This window comes from Papio anubis, chromosome 4 (genome assembly GCF_008728515.1).
Source record: "Papio anubis isolate 15944 chromosome 4, Panubis1.0, whole genome shotgun sequence".
Taxonomy (NCBI): domain Eukaryota; kingdom Metazoa; phylum Chordata; class Mammalia; order Primates; family Cercopithecidae; genus Papio; species Papio anubis.
In genome coordinates this window covers 66602485-66615072 of record NC_044979.1, presented here as the reverse complement: position 1 = coordinate 66615072, position 12588 = coordinate 66602485, and the positions used below count along the sequence as shown (strand labels likewise).

General features: G+C 39.5%; 1 protein-coding gene across 4 annotated transcripts in view; it reads left to right on the top strand.

Annotated features, from left to right (window-relative positions):
- ABCB1 (ATP binding cassette subfamily B member 1) overlaps positions 1–12588 on the top strand; it is a 107831-nt gene that overhangs the window by 71915 nt on the left and 23328 nt on the right. For all 4 annotated transcript variants that reach the window (XM_021935309.2, XM_021935307.2, XM_009203505.4 and 1 more), the window contains 3 exons: positions 1003–1080; positions 3808–3891; positions 8773–8976. In XM_021935309.2, the coding sequence (XP_021791001.2) occupies positions 1003–1080; positions 3808–3891; positions 8773–8976 (366 nt within the window). The remainder of the gene's footprint in view (positions 1–1002; positions 1081–3807; positions 3892–8772; positions 8977–12588) is intronic.

The following is a 12588-nucleotide window of genomic DNA, read 5'->3' as shown; positions in this document are numbered from 1 at the left end:
CCTTGGGCACATAAGTAAACTGTCTAAGCCTATTTCTTTAGCTGTAAACTAGAGATACTGGTACCTGCCTCTTGATAATTAAAAGGATCATGTGACCAAGTGCCCAGGCCTGCGTGAGGCAGTAGTAGGTAATCACTTATTAATTGAATGACTAGCCCCCTATAATTTTTAAAGATAAAACTGTGAATAGATCTCTTTATTCAACATGTAAGCATGTATTACGTTTTTTAAAAATAGAATATTGTTCTGGACATTATAGGAGGGGGAAAAGAAAAAACAGACTGAATTCTTTCTTTACTCACTGGGGAATTTGTCCTTACTAGAATAAATGTGACACTATAACTACTTACAGGATTGCCATACCAGCTATTAATACCACAGGTGTTTGGAGGAGGTAAAGATTGCTCAATATAAATTTAGTTAAGAAACTTGGAGTGAGGCAGGCTTTGAGTTGGTCCCTTAAATGTTGACAATTTGAATTGGTGAAGCAAAAGAAGTTAGAGGACTGCCTTTATAACATCATGGTGCTTGCGGGTACTGGAACCTAGCTTGCCTGGAAAACAGGTGAGAACAAAGTCTGTGAATTATAGGACCTTAGAAGTCCAGAGATAGCAAAATGCCTGAAGATGTTAGACCACCCAACTCCTCTTCTTAGTAACATGGGGAGGGAGTCCAGTGGGTAATTAAAAGCTCAGGCTCTGGGTTCCCATTCTGGTTAGGATTCTCATGGATCTGGATTAAGATTCCAACTCTGTGACCTTATAACTACGGACTTTGGATCTTATCAGGCTCTCTAAACCTCAGTTTCTTCTGTAAAGTGGGCTTTTCTGTCTATACCACCTGTGCAGCCTTGTGCCATGGCACACAGTCGCAGAAACAGCAAGCCCTTGAAATCAGGCTTTCTGACTTTGTCTAATCTCCTGCTTTAGCAAAGACATCAATTCTCCCTCCTTTTATGTAATTGGTGGCTGAGTCTCTGACAAGGCATGTTCCTGCCCACAGGGCTTCACATTTGGCAAAGCTGGAGAGATCCTCACCAAGCGGCTCCGATACATGGTTTTCCGATCCATGCTCAGACAGGTATGTTTATTGAGGGCTGTGCCCTGGGATGGGTAGAACTCCCCATGTGTGCGCCTTGGACTCAGACAGTGGGAGCTCTGTCTTGTTTCCCGGGCCTAGCTCCTATATTGGTTGTTCCTCAGTCTTATGTCAGAGATGCAGCTGAACTGCCCCCTAGGTGCAGGCAAGGCTCTACTGTCTGTCTGTTCTGAGTGGGCACAAGGAACTGGACCAGTTTGAGACAGAGCCTCCAGAACGGATTCACCTCCAGTCTGTGTCTCAGCAGTGGTGGTCAGTGCGGGCAGAAGGCATCTTTGATACTCCTCATCCCTTTCCTCTCTTTCCTTCTTTCTTCTGGGAAACCCAGGGCACAAGCGTTTCTTTCCATCAAGAGATGCCCTCTGTACTCTTTCTTTCTACAAATTAAAACTCATCCCTGTGACCCATTCCTCACTGCCCATTTTCTTTTCTGAGGCTAGTCTGAAATACTAGTTCAAGCTGCAGTGTTACTGGCTGATAATGGGTTTAATGGAATGCTACTCACATTTTGCAGCTTCAAAACCCTAACCATTGACACATGTGAATGTTTTCCTGGGGAAATGGGGAAGGAAATTATAGGAATGTAAATCAGAGCAGCCCAGTTCAAAGGGGGAAGTTCCTTTAACAATCATGAACATTTTGTATGTGACCTAATAACTTTCCATTTTAAAAATCACTAATCACTTGCCATTGAGTAAAATGATGCTTTAGAAGTCTGCCCCAGATGTGCCAGGGATACTCAAACCCTGGCTAAGAGGCATCAGTTTGGTGTGTTAGGTTTTCTAGAGGGCATTCGCATTTTGCCAGCTGTCTCTGGTTCCTCAGTTCTTCCCCATTCCTCCCATCACCATTTAAAAACAAAATGTATTTATTGAAATTGCTGGCAAGTGACTGACAGAGCCAGGACTGAATCTGAGTGAGAGAGCACAGTTTGATGGGAAACGCTGTCCTTGAACTCTTAGGTTGAACTGTATTTATAACTCAGATTCCACTTAGGTCTACACTGACCTTGCTCCAGGGCCAAATTTCCCATTACCCAACCAGCCTCCAGGCCAGCTGCTATATCCATTATACTTTGGCAGCTGAGCTGATGGTTAGTGGAATGCCTCCTCCATAAATTGTTAAGTAGGGCAAGCATTTATTAAGTGCCTTCTGCTTACAAGGTCTAGTACTTAGTATTGTAAGGCATTCAAACCTGAATGGTCCCTGTGTTCAAGGACGTTACATTCCTGTGCAGAGACACTTTTAACCACTTAAGAATATTGAAAAGCAAGTTGATATATACTATAATAAATTATAGCACTATTTTTTCTTAAATATTTTTGGGAAAAATGATAGATACTTCTTTAATGTAAATAACCAGTTTAGATAACTTCTTAGGGACCACAGTTATTTGTAAAACACATAAATTCATACTTCAAATTCACAATCATGTTAGTATCTGTGTATTTAAAAATGTAAATGGTTTTACAAAGAAAATCTTATTTTATGTTGAATATTATATTTTAATCTGGATTACTTTTGTTGATTTCTTTTTAACTCAAATCATTTATACTGCCCTGAGCTACATTTATCTAACTGCTTGTTCAACCTCTCTGTTGGATATCTAATAAGGGTTTCACTGTTTAACATTTCCAGAATTGAGCTTTTGACTCTTCTCCTCCCCACCAGACTTATTCCTTACTCCCTCTTCCCCCATATCAGTAAGCAACAGCTCCATTCTACCAGTTGTTTGGGCTAAAAACCTTGAAGCCATCCTTGACTCTTCTCTTTCTATTAACATTGCAGAAGCTTCCTAGCTGATCTCCCTGCCTCCATTCTTATCCCAATCTGGTAGGTTCACCTTAAAACAGCCAGAGTCATTTTTCTAAAATAGAAATCAAGTCATATCCCACTGCCCAAACCTGCTGAAGGCTGGCCGTAGCTCACAGGATAAGATCTGGAATCCTGACAGTTGCCCATAAGGCCACACACTATGTGGCCCCCACTGTCTCTCAAATCTCATCTCCTACAACCACCTTTTTCCAACACAACATCTATTTCATACACAGTGGCTCACTGCCCAAGAGTAGGAGAGGGGAGGATCAGAGGAGCCAAATGAGAACACAAATCTGTCCAGAGGAAGGGGAGGCTTTTACAAACTCACACAAAGGTTCTTTTTAGGCTGCTGGCAGCCTTTAAAGCTTTCTTGCTGGTATATGAACAGATCAGGTATGCCTTTGCCTCAGGGCCTTTGCACATGCTGTTTCTGCTTTCCCTGAGGTATTCTCATCCTTTCCTTCATTCAGGCCTCTGTTCAGATGTCCCCTTAGACAGGCCTTCTCTTTCCCCTCCCCAGTCACTAAAATAGCACCTCCCCTCACTTTTCTGTTCTTCTTACCCTGCTCAATGTTTCTTTTATTTGTACCTTCCATCTCTAGAATCTAAGCTTCACAAAAGCAGCCACTTTGTCTTTTTTGTTTGTACAGGTCCAACACTTAGAAATCATGCACAGGACAAAGTAGGCACTCAGAAATTTTTGTGACAAATGAAATGATCTATTTATGTGTTTTTATATTAAGTTTCTTTCTTGTGTATTGAATGTCGCATCCTGAGTGCTAAATACCGGGGATATAAGTATAAACAAAACTGACCCTGTTGCTGCCCTCTTGGAGCAGAGAGTCTCATAAACAGAGCTTTAAGATAATAAAATCATTTTCTGTGCCACAGGATGTGAGCTGGTTTGATGACCCTAAAAACACCACTGGAGCATTGACTACCAGGCTCGCCAATGATGCTGCTCAAGTTAAAGGGGTACGTGCCTCCTTTCTACTGGTGTTTATCTTAATTGGCCATTTTGGACCCCAGCATGAAACTAATTTTCTCCTTACAGGTGTTAGTTATCATCATTAAGAAAATGTTGGATAGATATCTAACCTACGAACATATCACATGCTTTTTATAGTAACATGTTAACTATTTAAACATTATATACTGTAGAGGATATAGATAACTTATAAACCTTTTGCTATTGCTATTATTCATGCTATTAACAAGATGCATGAAGAATCATTATTTAGAAAAGAGAGTGTAAAGTGCTCAATCTACATAAAATAGTAATTGCTCCTGAAGAAAGGATGTATTTAATTGCTGTAAGAAAGTTTAGGGTCACTGTGGTTACAGAAGGGAGGGAAGACAATCCTCTAAAATATAGATTGAAAGAAATGAAAAGCACATTAAAAAGTTAAAGCAAGGATAGAATAACTTTAGTCTTTATCTTTAATAACTTTAAACTTTAATAATTGTAATAACTTAAATTTTGCTACTGTATGAATCTCTTGATATAACTAGATACTATTGAACCAGCAGGTTTTGATTTTTGGCTGAAGTGACAATTTCTTCTACAACCGTTTATGGCAAAAGTCCACAAAATGATGTAGAATTTGAAAAAATTCATGTTATCTCCGGTGTGTCTTTTCTCCTCTTGAACCTTATTCATCTTTATCTTTAAATCTTTCTGTAAGATAGTACTATACTAAAATTTCTTCTATCTAATATATAGGACTTCTTTAAGAATAAATTAAGCTATGAATGAGGAAACACATAGAGTTATAACATTGAAATATAAACCTTAGGAGTCCCTCTTTTTCTGTTGTTTGGAATAGTTTCAGAAGGAATGGTACCAGCTCCTCTTTGTAATTGTTGTTTTAATGCAAACTTCTTTGCTTAAAGCAAACAAAACAATAAAAATCAGAATTTAGATCAAGTTGTATAGAATGTAATTACAGGTACATGCCTGTAATCCCAGCTACTTGGAAGGCTGAGGCACGAGAATTGCTTGAACTCAGGAGGTGGAGGTTGTAGAGGTGAGATCGCACCACTGCACTCCAGCCTGGGTGACAGAGCAAGACTGTGTCTCAAAAAAAAAAAAAAAAAAAAAAGAAAAGAAAAGAAAAGAAGACAAAGTAGCTAGAATAAAGTGAGTGAAAGGAAGAAACTGTGTGAATAGGCCAAAAGGGGCAAGCATAGAAGGAGGCTGTTGCAATAATCCAGGACAGAGATTATAGTGTTTTAGACTAATGTGATTATACAAAAGGTTATACAAAATTTTAAGATATAATTAATTCTGGATATATTTTAGATGTCAGCCAATAGAATGTATTGGTTGGATTAGATGATGGATATGAGAGAAAGGGAATTTAAAGATGACTCCAATTATTTTTTACCTGCACAATGGAGAAAAATGGAGTTGATTTTTTGTTTTTTTAAACTCTCTTTCTGGCCCAGGCCAGACTACAGTGGCGTTATTATAGCTCACTATAAGCTAGAACTCATGGGCTCAAGCAATCCTCCCATCTCCAGCCTTCCTGCTAGCTAGGACCACAGGTGTGCACCACCATGTCCTGCTAATTTTTAAATCTTTTGTAGAGACATGGTCTCCCTATGCTGCCCAGTCTGGTCTTGAACTCCTGGGCTCAAGCGATCCTCTTGCCTCAGCCTCCCAAAGTGTTGAGATTACAGGTGTGAGCTGCCATGCCCAGCTGGAGTTGATCTTTATGAAATTCAGAAGCCTGTTGGAGAAGCAGGCTTAGGGGAGAATGGAGAGTTCTGTATGAGACATGGTAAGTTTGTGATGTCTGTATTAGACATCCATGTGTAGATATCAAGAAGGCTGAACTTTGCACTGCTAACTTTAGTAAACCTTTTATATAATTGGTTTACCAAATAAGTTTTACTATGCTTCTGCATTCATTCTGGTTCTCAGAACTCTATAGACTCCTACTCTGTAGGAGAAATATATGTGGGACAGTGAGCATTAGTCTCTGGAATAAAGGAACAGTAACCAGTGCAATGTGACATTGCACAGTATGACACAGATCCTGTGGTATGGGCTCATGTGCCTTGATGGACAAATATCCCGCATCACATTTGACGTGGAAGACACAATCCTGGAGGCAACTCAGTCTTTTGCAGCAGAACCCGGAGCCGATGTATTCAGGGCATTCTGTATTGCAGTTTTTCTTCCTTCCTCTCAGATTCCTCTGGTGTTATGACCTGCCTTAGGCCACAGTGAGTTCCCATATTTGTAAAATTGGTGGTCACTTTTTCCCTCCACAGTGCTGTTTGTGAGGCCCTTTGCCATATTCACTGTCTCTAATTGCCTGCTGGGGTCAACCTTCTGCTTTTCACTTTTTTCCCCAAAGACACCTCGAACTGGCACTTTCATGGCCCTGCCAAGATGGCTGCACTCACCTTATGTGAGCCACTCAGGCAAAACTATTTTCCAGAACTTAAAACAGTGGCTAAAAAGGAAAGACCAGGGAAGAGGAAATGAGCAGGTTGGCAAACACTGTCAACTTAGGAAAGCCCAATGTAGCTGTTATCACAGATTGGCTGAGAGAGGACTGTTGGATCTACTTTACACCACTAACTGATCTGTTTTTGGCTGACAGGTTTTGGTTCCTCCCCTCAACCCTAGTCTTTACAATGAAAATTTTCTGGCTACTAAGCTGTGCTCTTCCATTCTTCTTAGTCCTCATATTTCTATAGACTCCTACTCTGTAGGAATAGATGTAGGACAGTGAGTGTTACTCTTTGGAGTAAAGAAACAGTAACCAGTGTAATGTCTGAAGTGCTAAATCAAATGAGGCTGAGGAGTTAAATCTCCTTGCAGTTTAAGGTCTTAGACTTTTTAGTTACTCTTTTTGGTACATTAAAGAATTTGCCGTCTTTAATCCATCTTATTTCTTTCTGTGGCCCTCCACTGCTATCCAAAGCTGCACATTTATATGTCTGAAAAGTTACGTAGCCGGGTAATTCCTCTGCCATGAACTCACACCGAGAAGTGATTCTAGGTGATATTCTAAGAGCTTCTCTCACAAGCACATAAGTCAGTAGCTGTGGTGGGAAATGAGCTCTGAGTAGAACTTGTAGATACTGAGAACAGGAGCAACCTATATCATCCCTGTGGCACAGCCCTTCTCCAGCTTGCATCCTTTGACCTTCAAACTAAAGATGTGAAATGCAGAGAGCTGGCTTTGAAAACCATTTTCTGATTTATCCCAAATTTGGCAAATCATCCCTTTAATATAAGCTCAGTGATTGCATCAACTAAATATACAGGTGTTATATTATTTATGATATCTCTTTCAGCCCTGGTGCAGCTCCATGGTACGGAATTTAATGTATTTAAAGGCTACTGATAGTTATAGCACTCTTTTCCTAAGTACAATTCTGGTGTTTATATCAGACAGGTGTTAAATGATTTTGTAGGGATTAGTGTAGGGAATTATAAAGGATTCTATTGCTACCAGAAAGGGGTCCCGATGCAGACCCTGAAAGAGGGTACTTGGATCTTGTACAAGAAAGAATTCAAGGCGAATCCATAAAGTGAAGGCAAGTTTATTAAGAAAGTGGAAAAATAAAGAATGGCTACTCCATAGGCAGAACAGCAGCATGGGACACTCAGCTGCTTATACTTATTATTGTTACTTCTTGATTACATGCTAAACAAGGGGTGGATTATTCATGAGTTTCCTAGAAAAAGGGGTGGGCTTTTCCCAGAACTTAGAGTTCTTCCCCTTTTTAGACCATATAGGGTAACGTTGCCATGGCATTTGTAAACTGTCATGGCACTGGTATGAGTGTCTTTGAGCATGCTAATGTATTATAATTCACGTATAATGAGCAGTGAGAACAACCAGAGGTCACTTTTGTCACCATCTTGATTTTTGGTAGGATTTGGCTGGCTTCTTTACCACAGCTTGTTTTATCAGCAAGGTCTTAGTGACCTGTATCTTGTGCTGACCTCCTGTCACATCCTCACATCCTGTGACTTAGAATGTCTAACCTCCTGGGAATGTAGCCCGGTAGGTCTCAGCCTTATTTTACCCAGCCCCTATTCAGAAAAAGCAGGTCTGGGGCCAGAGCAGGCATTTGGAATGGCTTGAGGGCACAGAATATTTCCAGGGTAGAGGAGATGTGCCGGACTAAATTATAGAGTGATGGACTAAACTGACTTTGTAGCTTGACTTTTGGTTTCAGAGTTGGAAATCTGGTTTACAGTTGGACTTTATACAGTGGTGGATTAAATTCACTTTGTAGTTTGACTTCTGACTTTAGAGCTGGAAATCAGCACACACTAATGAAAGTCATGCTTCAGACTCCCTCTGGAATTCAAGGGGAAGACAATAATGCCCGCTTACTATCTTAAATTAAATTCCATAATTTTCAACTCTGTATTTTTTCCAAATTAAACATTATATCTCAAACAGACCCAGATATATTTGAATATTATTAATGACAAATATTAGGCTTAAATTATAAGTAATTATATACCTAACATTGGAAATTTCCATAATTCCCAGTTTGTCAGACTCCTTTATCTTGCTGATTTGCAGGGATTGCTTTAGTAATGTTGCTGTGATTATTGAAGGTTTTCTTGGTATTAAAAGATCCGAAGAAATAGGAATATGTAATTGAACTCTAGATTGTTGATATTCTACTTTCAGCATTCTGAAGTCATGGAAATTCTTACTGTAGAAACTCAATAAACTTTTAAGTAAACCTTTACTTTTTAGTTCATTACTGAGAAAATAATGAAGATAGTCTCATGAAGGTGAGTTTTCAGAAAATAGAAGCATGAGTTGTGAAGATAATATTTTTAAAGTTTCTCTAATATGTTTTGTTTTGCAGGCTATAGGTTCCAGGCTTGCTGTAATTACCCAGAATGTAGCAAATCTTGGGACAGGAATAATTATATCCTTAATCTATGGTTGGCAACTGACACTGTTACTCTTAGCAATTGTACCCATCATTGCAATAGCAGGAGTTGTTGAAATGAAAATGTTGTCTGGACAAGCACTGAAAGATAAGAAAGAACTAGAAGGTGCTGGGAAGGTGAGTCAAACTAAATGTGATTGATTACTCAAGCAGAGTAAAATATTCTAATCAGTGGTGTTTTGTTACTCCCTGCTGCTTACTATGCTCTAAGAATGTGTTTATAACCATTCCTCAAAGCAATCTTTTTTATGCTTATTCAGTAAATTAGAAACTTACAGAAAGTAGCAAAGCCAGTTCTTGGACTCAAAAACTGATAATTAACTTTAACAAACTTTTTCAATTTTCAGGCCATTGTCTTCACACTGTTCTTCCTTCCTACTCACTTTCCTTGTTCCCTTAGTTATTTTCTTCTTTCTTTTCTCTCACTTTCGCTCTCTCTCCACTCCTTACTTCCTTCTTTCCTTTTTTCCTTCCTTCCCTTCTTCCTTCTTTTCTTTCTTTTCTTTCAAGGTTAAATCCATTCCTTTATTGAGGAAGGTAAGCCCATTTTATTTGTACATGTAAGGGGGGAGATTAAATATGGAAAAACCCTAGGGGTATTTATTATATCTGTTTTAAATTACTACCACTCTTTCTTTTTTTTTATCGTGCTCCTCTCTTCATCTTATTTCTATTTATCTTTACCCCTTTTTTACTTCTTTTTTTTTTCCCCCTGCATGCTTGTCTATTTTTTCCCATTATTTAACAAATGCTTATGTGGCATTTACTGTGTTTCCTGGCAAATGTCTTACTCCTTATAGCAACCATATGGGGTCTATTATCTCATTTTTCTGGTGGGGCGGAGGCACACACAGGCAGGTCATGACTCTGGTGATAGATCTTGGAGCCAGAATTCAAACTCAGACAGTTGTGCTCCAAAGTTGTTTCTCTTTCTGTTATAAAATGAAGAGTTCCTCTGATGGCAGAACGCAGTCTGATATCACATGACCTGTATCATAGTGGAAATGAGAGGTCAGAGCAGGGCTGACTGCCATAACTAACATTTAGGACAGGGATATATGTGTGATGAACGTTCTGAGGTTCCCGGGAGTTAGGGCAGGGACTCACACAGATCAGAGTGGACTCACGCAGATCAGAGTGGCTCTGGTTGTCAGTAGGCCCAGCTACCTCACCAAGTGAATGATGAGGAAGGCCTCAGATGTTGGTCATTGCCACTAATGCTTTGTCCTTTACCTCTCTGCTATCTCTTCAGACTATCCCATTTTTGGGGGGTTCTCTCTGGAAAATCTTTTGGCCCAGCTGTAGTGCCTCCCCAGCCAGTGTCTGTAGGGATCAAACTTCATGTCAGGCATCCTATCAGGCTCCCAGAGGCCCATTTCTGGAGGTACATCAGAATGGTGCTGACCCACAGGGGTCTATTGTGGTCTGGCTCAAGTAACATTGGCCCCTGCTGGGGAATACATTCTGTGCCAATGACTCCATTTAATACTGTACTTTGGGGATCTCCCCCATGGTGTTGACTCTTCCCCTGAGAAGATGGAAAAATCTAAGACAAAATATGAAAAAAGGAGAAAGCATTCTAGTTAACAGTGAGGTATTTGAAATGTCCCAGCAGGGAGTCTTAGATTGCTTTTAGGAAGAAGATGATCCAATCTGATCCCAAGCTAATTCATGCAAACCACAGATTAGCACCTTTGAAGTGACAATGAGATTTAAGACTCTTGGAGTCCTGTCAGGGGGACCAAAGGAAGGGGACAGATGGAAATGAATTATGTGTGGATATGGCAGATTTTCTAAGTAAAGGTCAGGGATGTGATACATGTTCTAATTCAAGGGTGGCTCATGAGAGGGGCGGAAGTAGGTAGGGAAAGTAGTGAATCTGCACCAACCAGTCCACATAATATTGAAAATCAACTTCCACCTGGTCACAATTCTCAAGCTGCTGTTTAGTACTTCTTATATAACAAGTATCATACTAACAGCTCTAAATACATGATCTAATTTAATGCTCTCAATAACCCTGTTGAATTATCCCTGTTGGATAGATAATGAAATCCAAGATTCAGAGAGATCAAGTAACTTGCTCACAGTCACACAGCAACAGCCTCCTAACCAATCTCCCTGCTTCTACACCTTCCATTCTTGTCCAACTGTATTCTACATTCTTACAGAAGTCATTCTGATCTCTCATAAATACAAATCTGATAATGCCAACCCTTACTTCAAAGTCTCAAATGGCTTATCATACTTGGAACAAAATCTAATCTTTCATCATGGATTATCAAACTCTGTATGATTGAACTCCTGATGACCTTTATGACCTTATCTGGCATCACGGTCTCTTATGCCTGCATGCCCTGGCCCAGTGGACATTCTTGCAATTCCTGGAACGTTTTAAGCTGATTGCCTCTGATCTTCTCTTGGCTGACTTTACATTATTCATACCCTAAAATTATTACCTTTTCAGAGAGGCCACTCCTGACACCTGAATTAATTCATGATACTTCTCAGCCCTTGATGTTTCTTTCCTATTTATTTGTTTATTGGTTAATGGTGTATGATTTGTTTATTGATTAAGGGTGTATGCGACATTAGAGCCCACTCTTATTCTGACTGCATGAGGTCAAAATCTGCTCATAACCTCTACCCTGCCTGTGATCTGTGCTCTGTAGTTTTTCAGCACATTATTGTGGACTAGTGAGCATTTCTATAAAATGCAGGTGACCCTTGAACAGCACAGGTTTGAACTGAGTGGGTCCACTTATATGTAGTTTGTTTTCAATAAATGTATTGGAAAATTTTTTGAAGATTTGCAACAATTTGAAAAAACTCACAAGCCATGTAGCCTAGAAATATCAAAAAATTAAGAAAAAGTTAAGTATATTGTAAATGCATAAAATATATATAGTCTTATCATTTACTACCATAAGATATACACAAACTAATTATTTAAAAAGTTAAAAATGATCAAATTTTATGCACACAAACACTTACAGACCATATATGGCACCATTCACAGTTAAGACACATGTCAACAACTGTAAAGATACAGTGTGACATGCTTTGGCTGTGTGTCCTCATCCAAATCTCACCTCGAATTGTAATAATCCTCACATGTTATGGGAGGGACCCAGTGGGAGGTAATTGAATCATGGGGGTGGGTTTTTCCCATGCTATTCTCATGATAATGAATAAGTCTCATGAGATCTATTGATTTTATAAAGGGGATTTCCCCTGCATATGCTGTCTTGCCTGCTGCCATGTGAGATGTCCCTCTGCTCTTCCTTCATCTTCCGCCATGATTGTGAGGCCTCCCCAGCTATGTGGAACTGTGAGTCCACTAAAACCTCTTTCCTTTATAAATTACCCAATCTCAGGTATGTCTTTATTAGCAGCATGAGAACAGACTAATACATAGTGTTAAATCATAAAATAAAACCGTAGTATGTACTACCCCAGTAATTTTGTAGCCACTTCCTGTTGCTACTGCAGTGAGCTCAAGTGTTGTATCTGCTTAAAATGCAGTGACACTAATCATCTTAGCAGGAGCAGTTCCTCTCTCCAGTAAATTGCATATTGCAGTAAAAAGTGATCTCTCCATGGTTCTTGCATATTTTAAAACTCATGATTAGTGCAATATCATAAACACTAAATAATACCAGGGAACCCATATGAAGTACCACTAGTGATGCTGGAAGTGCTCCCAACAAGCAGAGAAAAGTCATGACA